Here is a 16,030-nt window from a genome sequence, read left to right as displayed (position 1 = left end):
TCAGTTTATTTAGGCACTTTTATTGTTTAATAGTCTGTCAGCTTCTGCCCCCACCCTTCCTCAGCAATTAAGATTTTATCTTGTTCCCATGTTTCTAATAGTGAAAAATGACAGAGCTAGGCTAAAATAAAAGTGAGGAGAGATTCAGCTTATTTAACTTGCTTTAATAGGTAGCCCACTTCCTATGAATCACAATGGTCAAGTTCAAATGAGATCTTTAAGAGCGTAGGTAGATGCATGACAGAACTAAAATTGGACTGCATTTCTGTGCCGATGTTAAGAGTTCCTGATAGCTCATCGCTTGGTCATTTGCCTGGATCTTGATACAGGGGTAGATTTTAACAAAAGTCAAGTTGAGATGTAAGAGCACTACTTTGTCAAAGGCTGTGGGGCAGGAAACAGTAGGAAGGAATACTTTGTCAGCTACAGGTTGCTGAGGGCATCCACTCCAGGAAGGACTTTACCTTCCAGAAGCTCTAGACTGGCTCCTCCTCCAGTGCTCAGGTGGCTGACTTTATCTTCGGTGTTCCATTTGGCGCAGCAAGTGGCGGTGTCTCCACCTCCTATAATGGTGATACAGCCCCTGGAAGTGGCTTTCACAACTTCATCCATGAGGGCTTTGGTTCCCTTAGCAAAGGCATCCCATTCAAATACCCCTACGGGCCCATTCCACACAATTAGCTTGGCTTCGCCCACAATTTGAGCAAACTTCTTGTTGGTCTCAGGGCCACAGTCCAAACCCATCCAGCCAGCAGGGATGCCTGATGCTACAGTGGCTTGACCAACCTTAGCATTCTCTTCAAACTTGTCAGCAGTAACAAAGTCAACAGGAAAGGTGATGGTCACACCATTCTTCTGGGCTTTGTCCATGATATCTTGGACAATCTTGGCTCCCTCTTCATCAAACAAGGAAGCACCAATCTCCATGTTGTTGAGTACCTTAAGGAAAGTATAAGCCATTCCACCACCAATAATCATGTGACAGACCTTGTCGAGCATATTTTTGATAAGCTGGATCTTGTCTGCTACTTTGGCTCCACCAAGTATAGCCAGAAAGGGTCTCTCTGGGTTTTCCAAGGCTTTGGCAAAGTATTCCAGTTCCTTCTTCATCAGGAATCCAGACGCCTTCTGGGGCAGATTCACTCCCACCATGGAACTGTGGGCCCGGTGAGCCGTGCCAAAGGCATCATTGACATAAACATCCCCTAGCTTTGAGAGTGATTGACGGAAGGCTTCTATTTTCTGTGGTTCAGCTTTAATCTTATTTCCTGCAGGATCTTGGCCCTTCCCTTCTTCCTCCACATGGAAGCGTAAATTCTCCAGCAAGATGACTGAACCAGTGGCTGGGTTTGCACAGGCGTTCTCCACTTCTGGGCCCACACAGTCCTTCAGGAACACGACATCCTTACCCAGCAAGGATTTCAGCTCAGCAGCAACAGGCTCCAGGGAGTATTTATCAGGCATGGGCACGCCATCGGGTCGACCTAGGTGACTCATAAGAACTACTGACTTGGCGCCATTATCCAGGCAGAACTTGATGCTTGGGATTGAAGCCTTGATTCTCTGGTTGTTGGTAATCTGGTTGTTCTTCATGGGAACATTGAAGTCTACTCTCATAACGACTCGTTTGCCTTTCACATCCAGTTTGTCCAAAGTTAACTTCTTAGAAAGAGACATCTTGACAATACAACTACAATGCTGAAGAACCCCTTTATGCTGCCTGAGGCTGGGTCGGTGGTGTTTCTAACGCCCCTCTGCTGGACCCGCCCCTATCGGCTCAGTACTGTGTCTCCCAGGCAACGGCCATGATTAGACCAGGGAAAGGAAACCTCGTTCTGTGATTGGTCAATGGTCCTGTCAATCTGGATTTAGAGCCGTTGCTTAGCGCCGATTCCAACAGCCAAATAGTCCTCGCTGAGGGCGAGACAGGACTTGGCTTGGGTGACAGTTGAGAAGGCGGAGAAATCTTGGGATAAAAAAGGTTTTGAAGTCCAAGCTTCCCGCTGGTTTTCTTTTTTTCCCTATTCCTTTTGATAATTGCACTTATTTAAAAAAAAAGAAAAAGAAAAGCAGAACCCTGACCAATGTTAAGTCCTAATTATATTGAGTGTAAAAACATATACAGGACCCAACTGAAAGGAAAATTTTGAAATAATGGGTGTGTGAAACCTTGTTTACTCAAGGCAATATAGTATGCTTCTGTTTTTTCTCTGTCTTGAGAAATATTTCTGTTGACAGCATAGCTTGTGTTAGCCCTTAGCTTTATGTATGGTGTAGGAGGGTGGAAAAATAATATATTTTCACTTCCTTGTTTTCTACATTCTCAGACTTTTGTGAGAGGCTCTTGGTGGCTTCTTCAGGAAAATCCCATAAGATCATAACAGACAACCAGTGAAACACCCAAGATGATGAGACATGTTTTCAGGCTGCAAAGTTAGGAGGAGGGCCCTTACTTTCTTCTCCCCCCTTTGTTTTACTCCCTGTGTAACTCACAAGTTGAGCTGGAGAGTGGAACGGTTTTCATGAGGATGAAAATGTCGCTTTGAATTGAAAATGAGTGAGAGATTTTACTGTTGGAGAAAGTATAAATGGCTGATTGATTTAGGAATGAAAACTGGCTTTGGAATTAGTTAATATGTCAGTTTCCTTAAGTTGAATGAACTCAATGTGTAGCATAAAGGCCTTAACGAACATTATTTGAGACGTCACCCACTAGGATGGCTATAATAATAAAAAAGACAATAATGAGTGTTGACAAGGATGTGGAAAAATTGGCACCCTCACATATGGCTGGTAGGAATGTAGAATGGTGAAGCCCCTTTGGAAGACATGCCATGTGGTTTCATCAATTACAACATGTTGAGGATAACACTCCCATAGAGAAAGGGAACAGGCATGGAAGGGGAGAGAATTGTAGTCGACATTAGGTCTAGGGAAAGGAAAAGCCAGGAGTGAGAATGCATGCCTTTGTGCTTCCAGCATTAACGAGGGAAATTGAGAAGAGTTATTACATAAATTAATTATGGAAGACAAGGATATTTAATTCTGATAAGCTTAATACAAATAGCTTAATACAAATATCCTTTAAGAGTATTTATATTCTAAAAAAGTTGGGAAGACATCACTTGTTTTTTAATAAGGTGGAGACCTAAGCAATAGATGCTAATTCTCAGTTCCTCATCTCACCCTAGAGATGGCAACAGTGAGACAGGGAAGCAGAGTCCCTTCTAGTAGCTACAAAAGCCTGCAGGATGTTGATATGACCCTAATATGATTTAGTTCTTCCATTTTCTGGGCAGTAGAAAGAAGGGGCCTTTAGTGGAAGTCCAAAGTCTTGGGAGAGAGGTTGGGTTGCTGTACAGGATTTTTGCTGATCTTTTTCTCTCTCCCATGTGTCTTACAGAGATCAGGCTATTGAATGTGATCAGGATGGGTTAATAAGGTAGCAGTTGGAAGCAGTTCACAATATCTTGTGAATTTTGATGGGTTGTGTGCTTATCAAACTTGAAATAGATGATTCCATATTTTCCCTACACTTTTTAGAGTACTTTTTGCAATTTTCTGACCTAACAAATGAGGTTTGTTATGTTGCTAATGCTATGTCTTGCCATGCCTACAAGGGAAAGTTTAATCCCCTGGGCTTATAGAAACACCTCCAAATCTTCTTTCTTCAGCATCCAAAGATGCATTCTTTTATAGTCACTTTTTCCTGCTATGTATTTTTAAGGCAGGAAATGGAGGAATGGGAAGGTCATATATATGCTTATACCCAACTAATAAATTTGAGAAATTAAAAAAAAAAACTTGACACATGACATATGCTAAATCATGCAATATAGAGAAATTCTTTTGTGAAGATAACTGGAAAATACCTAAAACAATTTAATTCCATTTGGTTGCTGAAAAGTAATTTTCAATAACAATAAGCTAAGGTACCCCCAAATCTGTAGATATGGAAGTTACATTAGTACTTTTTATATTATCCTATATAATAAAAGCCAAATATGCTAAGTGTTCAGTCATCTGGTCGTTCATTCAACCAATCAAAGCATAATATTCTAATGATGTGCTAAGGCCACTCAACTGCTCCTTGTGATGTGCACTGACCACCAGGGTGCAGATGCTCTGACTTGTAGGTTATCTTGCTGCTGGGATCTGGCTTATCAGGACTAAGTGAGACGGGCCGGACACACCCTGGAGTCCTCCCGTGGTCCCTCCCAGGCTGACCAACCTCCCGTGTCCCTCCCCTGCCCCAATCGTGCACCGGTGGGGTCCCTTAGCCTGGCCTGCAACCTCTCACAATCCAAGATCCCTCGGGGGATGTTGGAGAGCTGGTTTTGTCCCCATCCCGCAGGCCAGGCCTAGGGACCCCACTGGTGCAAGAATTCGTGCATCGGGCCTCTAGTGTTATAATAAAAATAGTCTTGTAAATGTTTTTAATGTTTACTTGTGTAGGAAGTACTAATGGCTTTTCTGGAAGCTAGGAGTGAACACCTAATTTATATGGTCAACATATTGCCATAATGTGGCTCTATTTTGCCACCTAAAATTTCTTTTATGGGCAAAGGTAAAGTTGCATATACCACATGTCTCAAGTGTTCCAACCTGTGCTATTGTGATTTAGTGGAGAAAGTGACTAGAGTGAAAAACTTTGAGCTATCTAGTTGTCCATGTAGTCATCCTTGAATTACTCTACACATTTATAATTTTGAGAACTTTGATTCTTTTTCCCTATCTAATAATCAGAACCTGGAATCTGGCAATTTGAATAAAACTTTAAAAAAAAGATGTAACCATGTGTTAGGTCACATTCATTGTCAGTATGGTTACCAGTGCAAATACAGACTAGATGACTTAACTTACCTTTCCTTGCCTTAATTCCTGAGGATCTTTGAGCACAAAGTCAAATCATACAGACATATGCCTACACTGCTTTGAAAACATTCTTTATTTTGTACGTCTTCACTCTAATTCTGCATTAAAAGAGTAACATAAACACCAAACACATGATACAATTAAAATTCCCATGATAAAATCCTAGTTTATTTTTCTATAATGCCAAAGCTAACAATGTGCTCAATTATTTGAGCTAAGAATTAAAATGACAAGATGATCCTTAAATATTCCAGTTAGAAGAGGAAGAAAAGCATATTAAAAAATCAAAATTTGGTTAAAAAAAAACACGGTCAGATGTAGCTGCGCTTTCAGATGTAGTAAGGACCTGAAGGAAGTGCGTCCAGCAATAAGACCAGGGTTAGAAACCCATCCCAGGCATTTATTAGAAGTTTTATCCCAGACTCGTTATTTAATCTCTTTGTATTTCAGCTTCTGCATGTATACGTGTGACTTATTTATGCCCGAATTTGTTCCAAAGATTTAAACAGCTTTTATTAGAAGGGAGTACAGTTTCTGGCCTCTCAGTTGAAAATGGCGAATAGTAAAAATTAATATCTAACACAACCTATACCAGGATCTGTTACAAATTGTGTATATGTTTTCACTCATTTATTCTCCTGGCAGCTCTATAAGGGAGGTACTATAAATATCTCCATTTGCAAATGAGAAAACTGAGGCACAGATAGGTTACCAGATAGAGGTCAGCAACAGCTATCCTACAAGTAAAATGAAAGGCAGAACCTCTTTAGCAAGTAAGTGTGCAACAAATAGCACCCCCAAACACTCTCACCCTCTCATCGTGTACATACACTGGAAAAACTGCCACTATATCTGTGCGCAACACATTGTCAACAAAAAAAGTGGAAAAAAAAATTAAGATAGGCTTTTATGAAGAATCATTTAGCTGCTCTTTAGAATAATCTTTGGAATATAAACTAGCCTTGATGTTCAGTGTTTTCCCTGCATCCAAAGAAATGTAACATCATATGTGTAGGCTGCCATCTTTTGGTCAGTTTCTAGAATTACCCTTTATGTTCATAAATTGACTAAAGGATGGGATGATTTAAGTGGCCCATTAGCCTGACATGGAGTATGAATATGATTTGAGGGGTCAGTTTATTCATACAAGACAAGACATAATTTTTTCATGACTTCATCTAACTGGATGAATATATTTTACAGACCATGTTGCTTCAGGGTATAAGACCTCTCAGCTGTGGGGATATGATTGCACTCCTTCGTAAAGAAACCTTGCCTCTTGTGACCAGGTTGCCAAATGAGTAGGACTGAAACCTACCTGCCTAACTCCCGGACAGCTGCCTGCCCCGGATGCTGTGATGCACCACCCTGGCCCCTCTCTGCACCGACAGACTTATTCCTCAGCAACTGGAGTCCTCGCACGGGCAGCTCTAACCTACTGCCCTCTCTGCTAGTAGAAAGTGTCCTCATCACGAGCATACTCCTTTTCTGGGGCAACCCACAAGCTGGAACTTCCAGGTGTAGGCAGGAGCTGTAAATGCTAGGCTGCCTCTCTCCACCAGGGACAACTTAAAACAGCCACCTCAATTTGATAGCTTCATGGGATTAGAGGAAGCCTCTGTTGTGACTACTTATAACCCAACTTCTGCAGGTGTTCACTCCTGCTTCTGTCCTATCTCCACAGGTAGGGGAAAACCCGGAAGTTTACCCCAGTAATCGTCCTCCATAGGGATGTATATCTCCTCGTGGGCTTATCTACCTGCAACACGCATTATACACAGTCTGCAGTTCAGACCTCTTTGAGGAGGATCTCTGGGGCATTATCTCTGATTAATGTTGATGAGATACTATTTTTGTGGTACATCCCTGATAAAAATCACAAATGAGTGTTCATGGGTTTTGCATCGAACCTATGAATTCTGGCTTGAACAAATCATTCCATTGAATCAGGTCCTACACACTGACATTACGCTTTTCTTCTTTTGGGGGGAATTATTTGCCTGGCAATTGTGATGATCTCTTCAGTCCTATTCTTGTCCCTTAAATGTGTTGCTGTTCATTCTATCAGTTGCTTGTCACACATGTCAACTTCCATAGTCCCCTGAAATGTTATTTAGTCTTACTGGTATATTTATTCTATCATCTTGTTTCTCATACCTTTACAAGTTAGCGTTTTCTTTTACAGTACCTAGTCTGCTCACGCTCCAGGTTTATAGTGGAAAGACAATTTCTCTCTCCTTTTATGAGATGCAAGGGAACTAGAAAATAGATTTGTCGTTATTTGTTTACCTGGCTTAGAATCTGTATATCCTGATTCTCCGGTGAGTGCCTTAGGCTCTGGGCTGCTGCCCAATGACGACAGCTATGAAAGGCCTGAATAACTTGTAAGCAAAGTTTGCTACAGCAACAACACTGACTGGCAGCATCAGCATCAGCTGGGAACTTGGCCTGGTATCCACCCCAGACCTCCTAAATCAAGGTCTCAGAGAGAGAGGTTCAGAGACCTGTGCTGTACTGAGTTCTTCAGGTGATCCTTAGGCACACTCGAGTGTGAGAAGCACTGTCCTAGGGCACAATATGAATGAAGTCAGGCTTTCTGCATTGGAATTGTTGCTCTGTCATTTACTAACTGTAAGGTTTGGGGAAACTTGCCTACCTCCTCTGGGCCTCTCTTTCTTCTGCTGGTAGGCCATAGGTTTGCTTGTGAATGAAATAGGAATTTTTAGGGGTGAAACAGGCAGATTTAGGGATTTTTTTAAATTAAGGGGGTCCATGAAAAAAGCACAGGCTGCAAAGCTGCAAAAGGTTACATTTCCATAAGACAGGGAAGTTGGGAGAGGCAGCAGTTACATTTCCATAAGACAAGGGAACTGGGAGTAGCAAAAGGCACACATTTACAGAATAAAGGGAAGGAGGAAGAAAGCCCAGAGGGAATAGGAGAACAATGAGGGAGGAGAGCCTCACATGTCCCATGTGAGGTTTTGACCTTTGAGTTCAGGGGTTACTATAGTGACCAAATCAAAGGGCAATAGTGACGAATCAGAGGGGATTTCAAGGCACAAAAAACCCCCAAAACTGCAGCCTTTATAAACCCTGGAAAAAGGAACTCAGTTGGACTCTTTCCCTCTCCCAACATGGGAGTCTGTGCTGTGAGATTCTTTCCCCCTCCCCACATGGGAGTCTGTACTTGTTCTTAAATAATTCCCACCTTTACTATACCACCTTTCGTCAGTGATTTCATTCTTCAACTCTACTAGATAAGAGCCCAGGAGACCATCCTGCACTTTTCCAGTCCAAAATTCCTGTATCATGAAGACCCAACATTTAGTATACTGAAAGTGAATAGAACTTAATAAACACTCAGTAAACACCATTGCTATTATTGTCATCATTGTCCTTGCTGTTTAATTAATCTTACTACCTTCAGCATGTTGCTGGCTGATGGAGTTATTTCTTTCTTGACAATATTATGTAAGGTAGCAGTTTCTTTTTGGAAAGCTAGTGATTTGGTGATGAATGTATTTTGTGGGACTCTGGCTAATTTTGCCTGTTGCCAGAAAAATTGTTAATCTTACTTTCTTTAAATAGTAATTAAATACAGCATTTGTAGATCTGTAGGTGATAATAATTTAGTTTAGAGTGAAAATGGTTATATACAGCATTTTTGAATTTATGATTTCTCAGGATGTTAATTTCCACATCTCCTGTACTAGTTTTGAGGATTCCTGAACCTCAGTCTGACATTATACAAGTCCACAGAGGCGTGCAGTAGGTATTCTGTGATTCATATTTTCAAATGTATACTTTGTATGTGTAAAAATGTATACTTTGAAGCATTTTTATTGGGCAATGTGAACTTTAGTGAGAGATGGTTTAATATTGCACTTTTGACTGACCAACTTCCCTTCCTTGGCTCATTTCCTGCCCCCTTCAAGTGTTTCCTTCATTTTGCAAATAAATTTGTACTTCATTTCTTCTCTTAGGTGTGTGTGTGCCAACACCCATTGTAAGAGCTTAATTACGAATACAAGTCTCAAGTGTCTTTAATTCAGAGTCTATACCTTTGTTTCACTCAAATGAAACAAATACCAATCTACACTAATAAAAGACAAAGATGCTAATTGACCATACCCTCGCTACGCCACCAGCCAATCAGAAGAGTATGCAAATTAACCCAACAAAGATGCTGGCTAATTTGCATACACAGGCGCCCAGCAAAGACTGAAGACAGTGTAGAAGGAAGCCAAGCACTGCAGAAGGGAGCCAAGCGGCAGAGAAGGGAACGGATCGGAGGTAGCAGAGACGGGAGCGGAGCTGAAGCAGCAGACACGGGAGGGAGCGAAGTGGCGGAGAAGGGAAGGATCGAGGCGGTGGACACGGGAGGGAGGCAAAGCAGAGGACATGGGAGGGAGCCGAGGTGGCAGGGAAGGGAGGAAGCCAGGCGGAGGGCTTCGCTCCCTTCTCTGCTTCGCTCCGGCCTCAGGAAGCCCTATTCTTGCAGGAATCTTCCTGCAATGGGCCTCTAGTGTAAAATAAAGAGAATCCAAATTCAGACAGCAATCTAGAATTTGTCCTGTTCTTTGAATTTATTTACCTTTCATCCTGCCAGTTACTAAGAAGAAATATAAAGACCTAAATATTTTAGGACAGCATTCATTTTTCTAAAGAGCTGTGTGTGTGTGTGTGTGTGTGTGTGTGTGTGTGTGTGTGTGTTATAATTTTAGTGGTATCTATTTCTTCCCCCAACTTCCATAGGATTTTCAGCAGTTTCTGAATGGACAACATTCAACATCATACTTGCTCAAATATAGAAATAGTTATTGTCAATTATTTTACATAAACAGTGTCAGGGATGAGAAGAAGGCAAACATTTGGAATCCAGAAGACGCCCCTAGAGTCTGTCCCCTGTGGACATCATTTCTTCAAAGCACATTCATGTGGTGCTGTTCTCCTGTCATACTGCAGGGGGCTCTGGTCTAGACTTGACAAAAATTGGGGGACCTACAAGAATCCCCTTATCATTTCCAGGTTATGACTCTCCTTCCTCAGAAGAATCCTGCCCCGGTAAAACTCATGATGTTTAGCCTCCCAACCCAACACTGACTCTCACACAATGGCTTTCATGCCAACTCCTCTCTTTCACAAAAATTAGGTGTCCTGAAACAAATTCAGCTTACCCATCCTGAGTTCAGTACTCAACTCGGGGGCTGTTAACACCCACTTGAATGACCCTAACCTTCTGATATCTCAGGCCCTTGAACTCTTGTTTCAAATCTTCTCTTCTAATCTTTAGCTCTCCCACTCACATGGTCTCATCCTGAATATTATGATTACCCCAAATTTTCACACCTCTAAGTCACTAGGTCAAATGTTTCTCTGTATCACCAGGACCTCTGTTTTATCAACTGGTCAAAGTCACCCTCTCTGACAGTTCTTCAACATTACATGGCCCTCTAACTCTCTTGGCATTCTCTATATTTATTCAGCTTTCTCTTGTTTGTTCTCTTTTTCCCTCACCATGTTCTGTCACTTTATAAGCTTTCTCTTTTTTTTTGCCAATACTAGGACAAATTTGCCTTCCCTTCTCCTCCATCCAGAGACATCTCATCATTCTTTGTTGTAAAGTGAAAAGATCCCAGATTCACACTGAAAGAGTTAGATTTTGAGGGGAAAGAATCCCAGTTTACAGTAAGGACTTTGGTTCGATAAAATCAGAGCATAGGTGCAAGTTTCTTTACAGGCCAGGGAAACAGACATTGTGCAGAGGACTGAATTATCCTTTGAGGCCAATTGACTCAGGTTCAATTCCCATCTCTAGCACTTGTTTTGTAGGATTTTACTTAACAGTGTACTTATGCCTTGAAATTTCATTTTCTCATCTATAAAATGTGATATAATAGTACCGTCCGCTACATCACAGGTGTTTAGTCTGAATTAAATAACGAAATATGTAAGAGATGGGAAAAGGGAATATTTTCAATATATATAGGGTGTCCTTAAAAATGTATACACGCTTGACAAAAAGTTGGATCCCACAAGAATCCACAATTATACACTTTGTATAATTATACACTTTGCATGATTATAAAGGCAGTGTTTATTAAAATACATTTCATTTTCAAAATTGAGCTATCAGCTGTTAAATTATGTATACATGTTTTGGGGACACCCTGTATTTCTCCAACTTCCTCTAACTCCACCTCCCCCCACCGACCCCCCCTCATTAAACCTCAATAGGTTTTGTTGTACACAGCTCCTACAAGAAACTGTCTACGTTTCTTTTTCCATTTTTCTTGTTTTTGATCAGGAGTAGATTGCAGTGACTCTTTCTGATAAAATGTCCTGACCATTCCTCATACAGGAAGGCTTTCCTTATTGCCAATCTCTCCTAACATAATATGGTCTTTAATCATATACTATTATGGAATGTAGGCCTTCATCAAAACTACTGCTCTAGCCTTAGCTGGTTTGGCTCAATGGAAAGCGTGTCAGCCTGTGGACTAAAGGGTCCCAGGTTCGATTCTGGTCAAGGGCATGTACCTTGGTTGCAGGCATATCCCCAGTCAGGGGATGTGCAGGAGGCAGCTGATCAATGTTTCTCTCTCATCGATGTCTCTAACTCTCTATCCCTTTCCCTTCCTCTCTGTAAAAATACCAATAAAATATATTTAAAAAAACACACAAACCAAAACAAAACAAAAAAAAAACTACTGCTCTACATGGGCCTACAAAAATGTTACAGGGCAGGTTTCTCCTCTCATTCATTCTAACAAGTGTAACAAATGCACATTTTCCACAAGGGATGCTGTTGAACTTAACACCTGAAACATAATTAGAAGGAAAACATAAGGGAATGGCTTCATAACATTGAATTTGGCAATTAGTTCTTGAATAAGAAACCAAAGCACAGGCAATACAAGAAAAAAATAAATTGGTCAACATACAAATTTTAAAAAATTATGTATCAGAGAACACAATTGATTTAAAAGGAAAACTATGCAATGTGAGAAAATATTTACCAATCATAATAGTGACAAGGAATTAATATCCTACACATTAATATCCTATATATTAATAACACAGTTCAATAATATAAAAATAAACCTTCCAGTTAAAAATGAGAAAAGAGCTGAAAGACATTTCTCCAAGAAGATACATAAATGGCCAGTAAGCATGTGAAAGAACCACATGAAATCATGAGGGAAATGCAAATTAGAGCCACAATGAGATGCACATAATGATGACTATTATCAAAACAAAACTGAAAATTAAAAGTGTTGGTGAGATGTGGATAAATTGTTGGTGAAAATGTCAAATGGTGCATACAATGAGTGCATACAGCAGTACCTCACAAATACAAAATTGAATTACCTTATGATCCAGCAGTTATGCTTTTGAGTATATAACAAAATAAGAATTGAAGCAGGGACTCAAAGAGATATTTGTATACACCCATGTTCATTAGCAGGATTATATACAAATCAAAAGGCATAAGCAAACCAAGTGTCATTGAGATGAATGAATACAGAGATGTAGTTTAATCTACAGTAGAATATTATTCAGCCTTAAGAAGGAAGTTCTGACATATATGACAACATGGATGAATCTTGAAGATACATTGTTAAGTGAAATAAATAAACTACAATAGGGCAATAATTGAATAATTGTTATTTATTTGAAGTACCTAGAGCAGTCAAATTCATAGAGACAGGGTGAAATGGCAGTCTGCAGGGGCTGAGTGAAAAAAGACCAATTATGCAGTTACTCTTTAATATGTACAGTTTCAGATTTGAAAGATGAACATTCTGGAGGTGTATGGTGGTAATGATTGCCCCAAAATGTGAAAGTACTTACTGAACTATACACTTAGTATTTTTAAAAATATTTTTTTTCAAATATTGTTGTAATTTTTTATTTGTAACTGTAGCGTGGTCATCTGACAGTTAACTTTATTTTAAAACTAGAGGCCCAGTGCACAAAAATTTGTGCACTCAGGGGGGTCCCTCAGCCCGGCCTGTGCCCTCTCGCATTCTGGGACCCCTCGGGGGATGTCCACCTGCTGGCTTAGGCCCGCTCCCCGGGGTAAGCTGGCAGTCAGACATCCCTCTGGCAGCCCGGGACCCCTTGGGGGATGTCCACTTGCCAGCGGGGAGCAGGCCTAAGCTGCAGTCAGACATCCTTAGCATTGCTAAGGAGGCGGGAGAGGCTCCCACCACCACCACGGTACTGGCAGCTGTCAGCCTGGCTTGTGGCTGAGCGGAGCTACCCCTATGGAAGTGGCACTGACCACCAGGGGCAGCTCCTGCATTGAGCATCTGCCCCCTGGTGGTCAGTGTGTGTCATAGTGACCAGTCATTCCCAGTCGTTCTGCTGTTAGGATCAATTTGCATATTACCCTTTTATTATATAGGATAGAGGTCTGTTGCATGGGTGGGGACCGGCTGGTTTGCCCTGAAGGGTATGCCTGATCAGGGTGGGGGTCCCACTGAGGTGTCTGGCCAGCCTGGGTGAGGGGCTGAGGGCCGTTTTCAGGCTGGCCACACTCCCTTCAGAGTGGGGGTCCCTACTGGGGTGCCTGGCCAGCCTGGGTGAGGGGCTGAGGGCTGTTTTCAGGCTGGCCACAGCCCCTTCAAGGTGGGAGGAGGGGGTCCCTCTGGGGTGCCTGGTCAGCCAGGATGAGGGGCTGATGGTCGTTTTCAGGCTGGCAATGACCCCCAGTGACCCAAGCTCCCAGCCTCTCCTTTTTTCTTTCTTTTTTTTTTTTTTTCAGCAGCTATCTGGGATTTATTTATTTTCTATAATTGAAACTTTGTAGCCTTGAGCGAAGCCTAGGTCCGCTGGAAGCCTGGGTTGCCTGAGTTCCCCTTGGCAACACAGGCCCCCAACTCCTCCTTGAGCGGAGGCCAGGATGGCTGGAAGCAGGTATCTGGGACTTATTTTTCTTCTATAATTGAAACTTTGTAGCCTGTGGTGGAGCCCAGTGCTGGCCAGGGCTGGCGGGAAGCTTGGCTTCCTCCATCGCCGGGGGCAACCCAAGCCTCCTGCTCACTCCAGCTCCATGACCACCGCCATCTTTGTGACGGAGTGATGGCTAATTTGCATATTACTCTTTTATTAGATAGGATACATTTTATTAATTTTAGAGAGAAGAATGGGAAGGAATAAAGAGATAGAAGCATCAATGATGAGAATTATTGATTGGCTGCCTCCTGCATGCCCCCTACTAGGGGTTAAGCCCAAAACCTGTTCATGTGCCCTGACCAGGAATACAACCATAACTTCCTGGTTCAAAGGCTGATACTCAACCACTGAGCCACACCCATGAGATGACAATTAACTTCTTTGATTATAATATCAGCTACCCTTATCTAAGCCTTTGATCACTGGGGCATCCACTTCAGAGGCATTCATCTGGAATAAACACAATGCCAACTAGCTGTACAACTAGATAAAGAGGCAAGTGGCCCCAGGCATTTCATGTACCCACCAAGACTTGTGAGTATAAACCTTGTGTTTTCAAAGGTCCCTGATGGATGTTACTGAGGTGTGTCTTGCAACATTGCCTCTGATTAGGGCCTGGATGACTTAAATCATCATTGCCAGGATACTTAGTAATCCCCGGTGGTTTGTGAGCACATCATATAGACATATATGTACTTATAGTTTTCTACTCCTTTGCATTGTCCTCTGTGAGTGCACACTGTTCTGACAACATTCTGGCATTTCGTGCAGCATCTTCACTCCTATTCTACAGGGAAAGAATAATAACCCAGCACATGGTCTTACTAAAATTTCTATGATAAAATTCTGGTTTACTTTATTCTAAAACTCTAAAGCTAGCAATACCCTTAATTGCATAAAATAAAAATTAAATAATGAGATTATTCTTAAATATTCTAATTGGAAGAAAAACATTGAAGGTAATGTATCAGCCACTGAATTCACAAAAATCAAAATTTGGTATTCACTTTCTGACACAGCTGCTCTTTCAAATGTAGTAAAGAGTTGAAGGAAATGCTTCCAGGAATTAGACTCGGGTTAGAAATCTATTCCAGCCATGTATTTGCAGTTTTACTTGGAGCATTTTATTTAATCTCCTTGTATGTCAGTTTCTGCATTTCTAAGTGTGACCCATTATTCACGTGCAAACTGTGTTCCAAAGTTTTAATGAAATCTCCATGCAATACACAATTGTGAAGGCCAAATCTTACAGTATGTGCACAATTAATAAATGACAGTTTTGATTAAAAGCGAGTATAGTGTCAGGCATTTCAATTGAAAATGGTGAATAATAAAAATTAAGAGTGAACACAAAACGCCAGGATGTTACAAATTCTGTATGTCATCACTTCCTTTATCCTCCTGGAAACTCTATGAGGGAGTTACTATTACTATCTCCATTTGAAAACGAGGAAACTGAGGTAGCTATGTTATCAGGTAGATGGCAGCAACAGCTGTTCTACAAATAAGACGAAAGGGAGAACTCTGCAGGCATGGGACACATACACTCCTAACCACTCTCATCTTCTCATTGTGCATCCACTTAAAGGACTACTATTTATTGCCAGTAGAGTGTGGAGGTCTTTTTTGTTTTGTTTTGTTTTGAACTATAAGCTATTATGCAAATCATTCAAATAATTTGCATAATAGCTTATAGTTGAGTAAAGTAAAGCTACTCTTTCAAATAATTTTAGCGTATTAATCTATCAGTTTCGTTTTCTTGGCCTCAAAGGTTTAACTAACGCTCATATACTGCCATCTTGTGGTCATTTCCTAGAATTATCCTTTCACGTGGATTAAGTAACTGAGCCTGGAACAGAGAAAAAAAAACAACACATGGTTTTGCGGCTTTTAATTACTTCATGCCAAAAGACATATTTCTGTTAATGCTATATGTGACTGAAGGAATAGAACGGACAGCGCACACCTACGCAAGGCATAAGATCTCCTGGCAAAGGGGATAGCATTGTGCTCATTGATAAGGAAATCTTGTCTGTGACAGCCAGGTTGCCAAATGCTTGGAACTTTAATGTGCAAGGCATAAGATCTCCTGGCAAAGGGGATAGCATTGCGCTCATTGATAAGGAAATCTTCTCTGTGACAGCCTGGTTGCCAAATGCTTGGAACTTTAACGTATCTGGCTTTAAAGATGGTT

At 41.3% G+C, this 16,030-nt stretch overlaps 1 protein-coding gene across 1 annotated transcript; it reads right to left on the bottom strand.

The window, feature by feature from the left end:
* Positions 1 to 423: 423 nt before the first annotated feature.
* Positions 424 to 1,768, bottom strand: PGK2 (phosphoglycerate kinase 2). The gene has a single exon (XM_005862064.2). The coding sequence runs from the start codon at positions 1,675 to 1,677 to the stop codon at positions 424 to 426; it is 1,254 nt and encodes a 417-aa protein (XP_005862126.1). The 5' UTR covers positions 1,678 to 1,768.
* Between the last annotated feature and the right edge of the window lie 14,262 nt (positions 1,769 to 16,030).

Source organism: Myotis brandtii, unplaced genomic scaffold (genome assembly GCF_000412655.1).
Source record: "Myotis brandtii unplaced genomic scaffold, ASM41265v1 scaffold16, whole genome shotgun sequence".
In the NCBI taxonomy this organism is placed as follows: Eukaryota; Metazoa; Chordata; class Mammalia; order Chiroptera; family Vespertilionidae; genus Myotis; species Myotis brandtii.
The sequence above is the reverse complement of the archived record's forward strand: the minus strand, read 5'-3'. Positions and strand labels throughout refer to the sequence as shown.

Bases quoted from the DNA above. Each gene is read 5' to 3' on its own strand.
- PGK2 (XM_005862064.2), bottom strand. From the start codon at position 1,677: ATGTCTCTTTCTAAGAAGTTAACTTTGGACAAACTGGATGTGAAAGGC.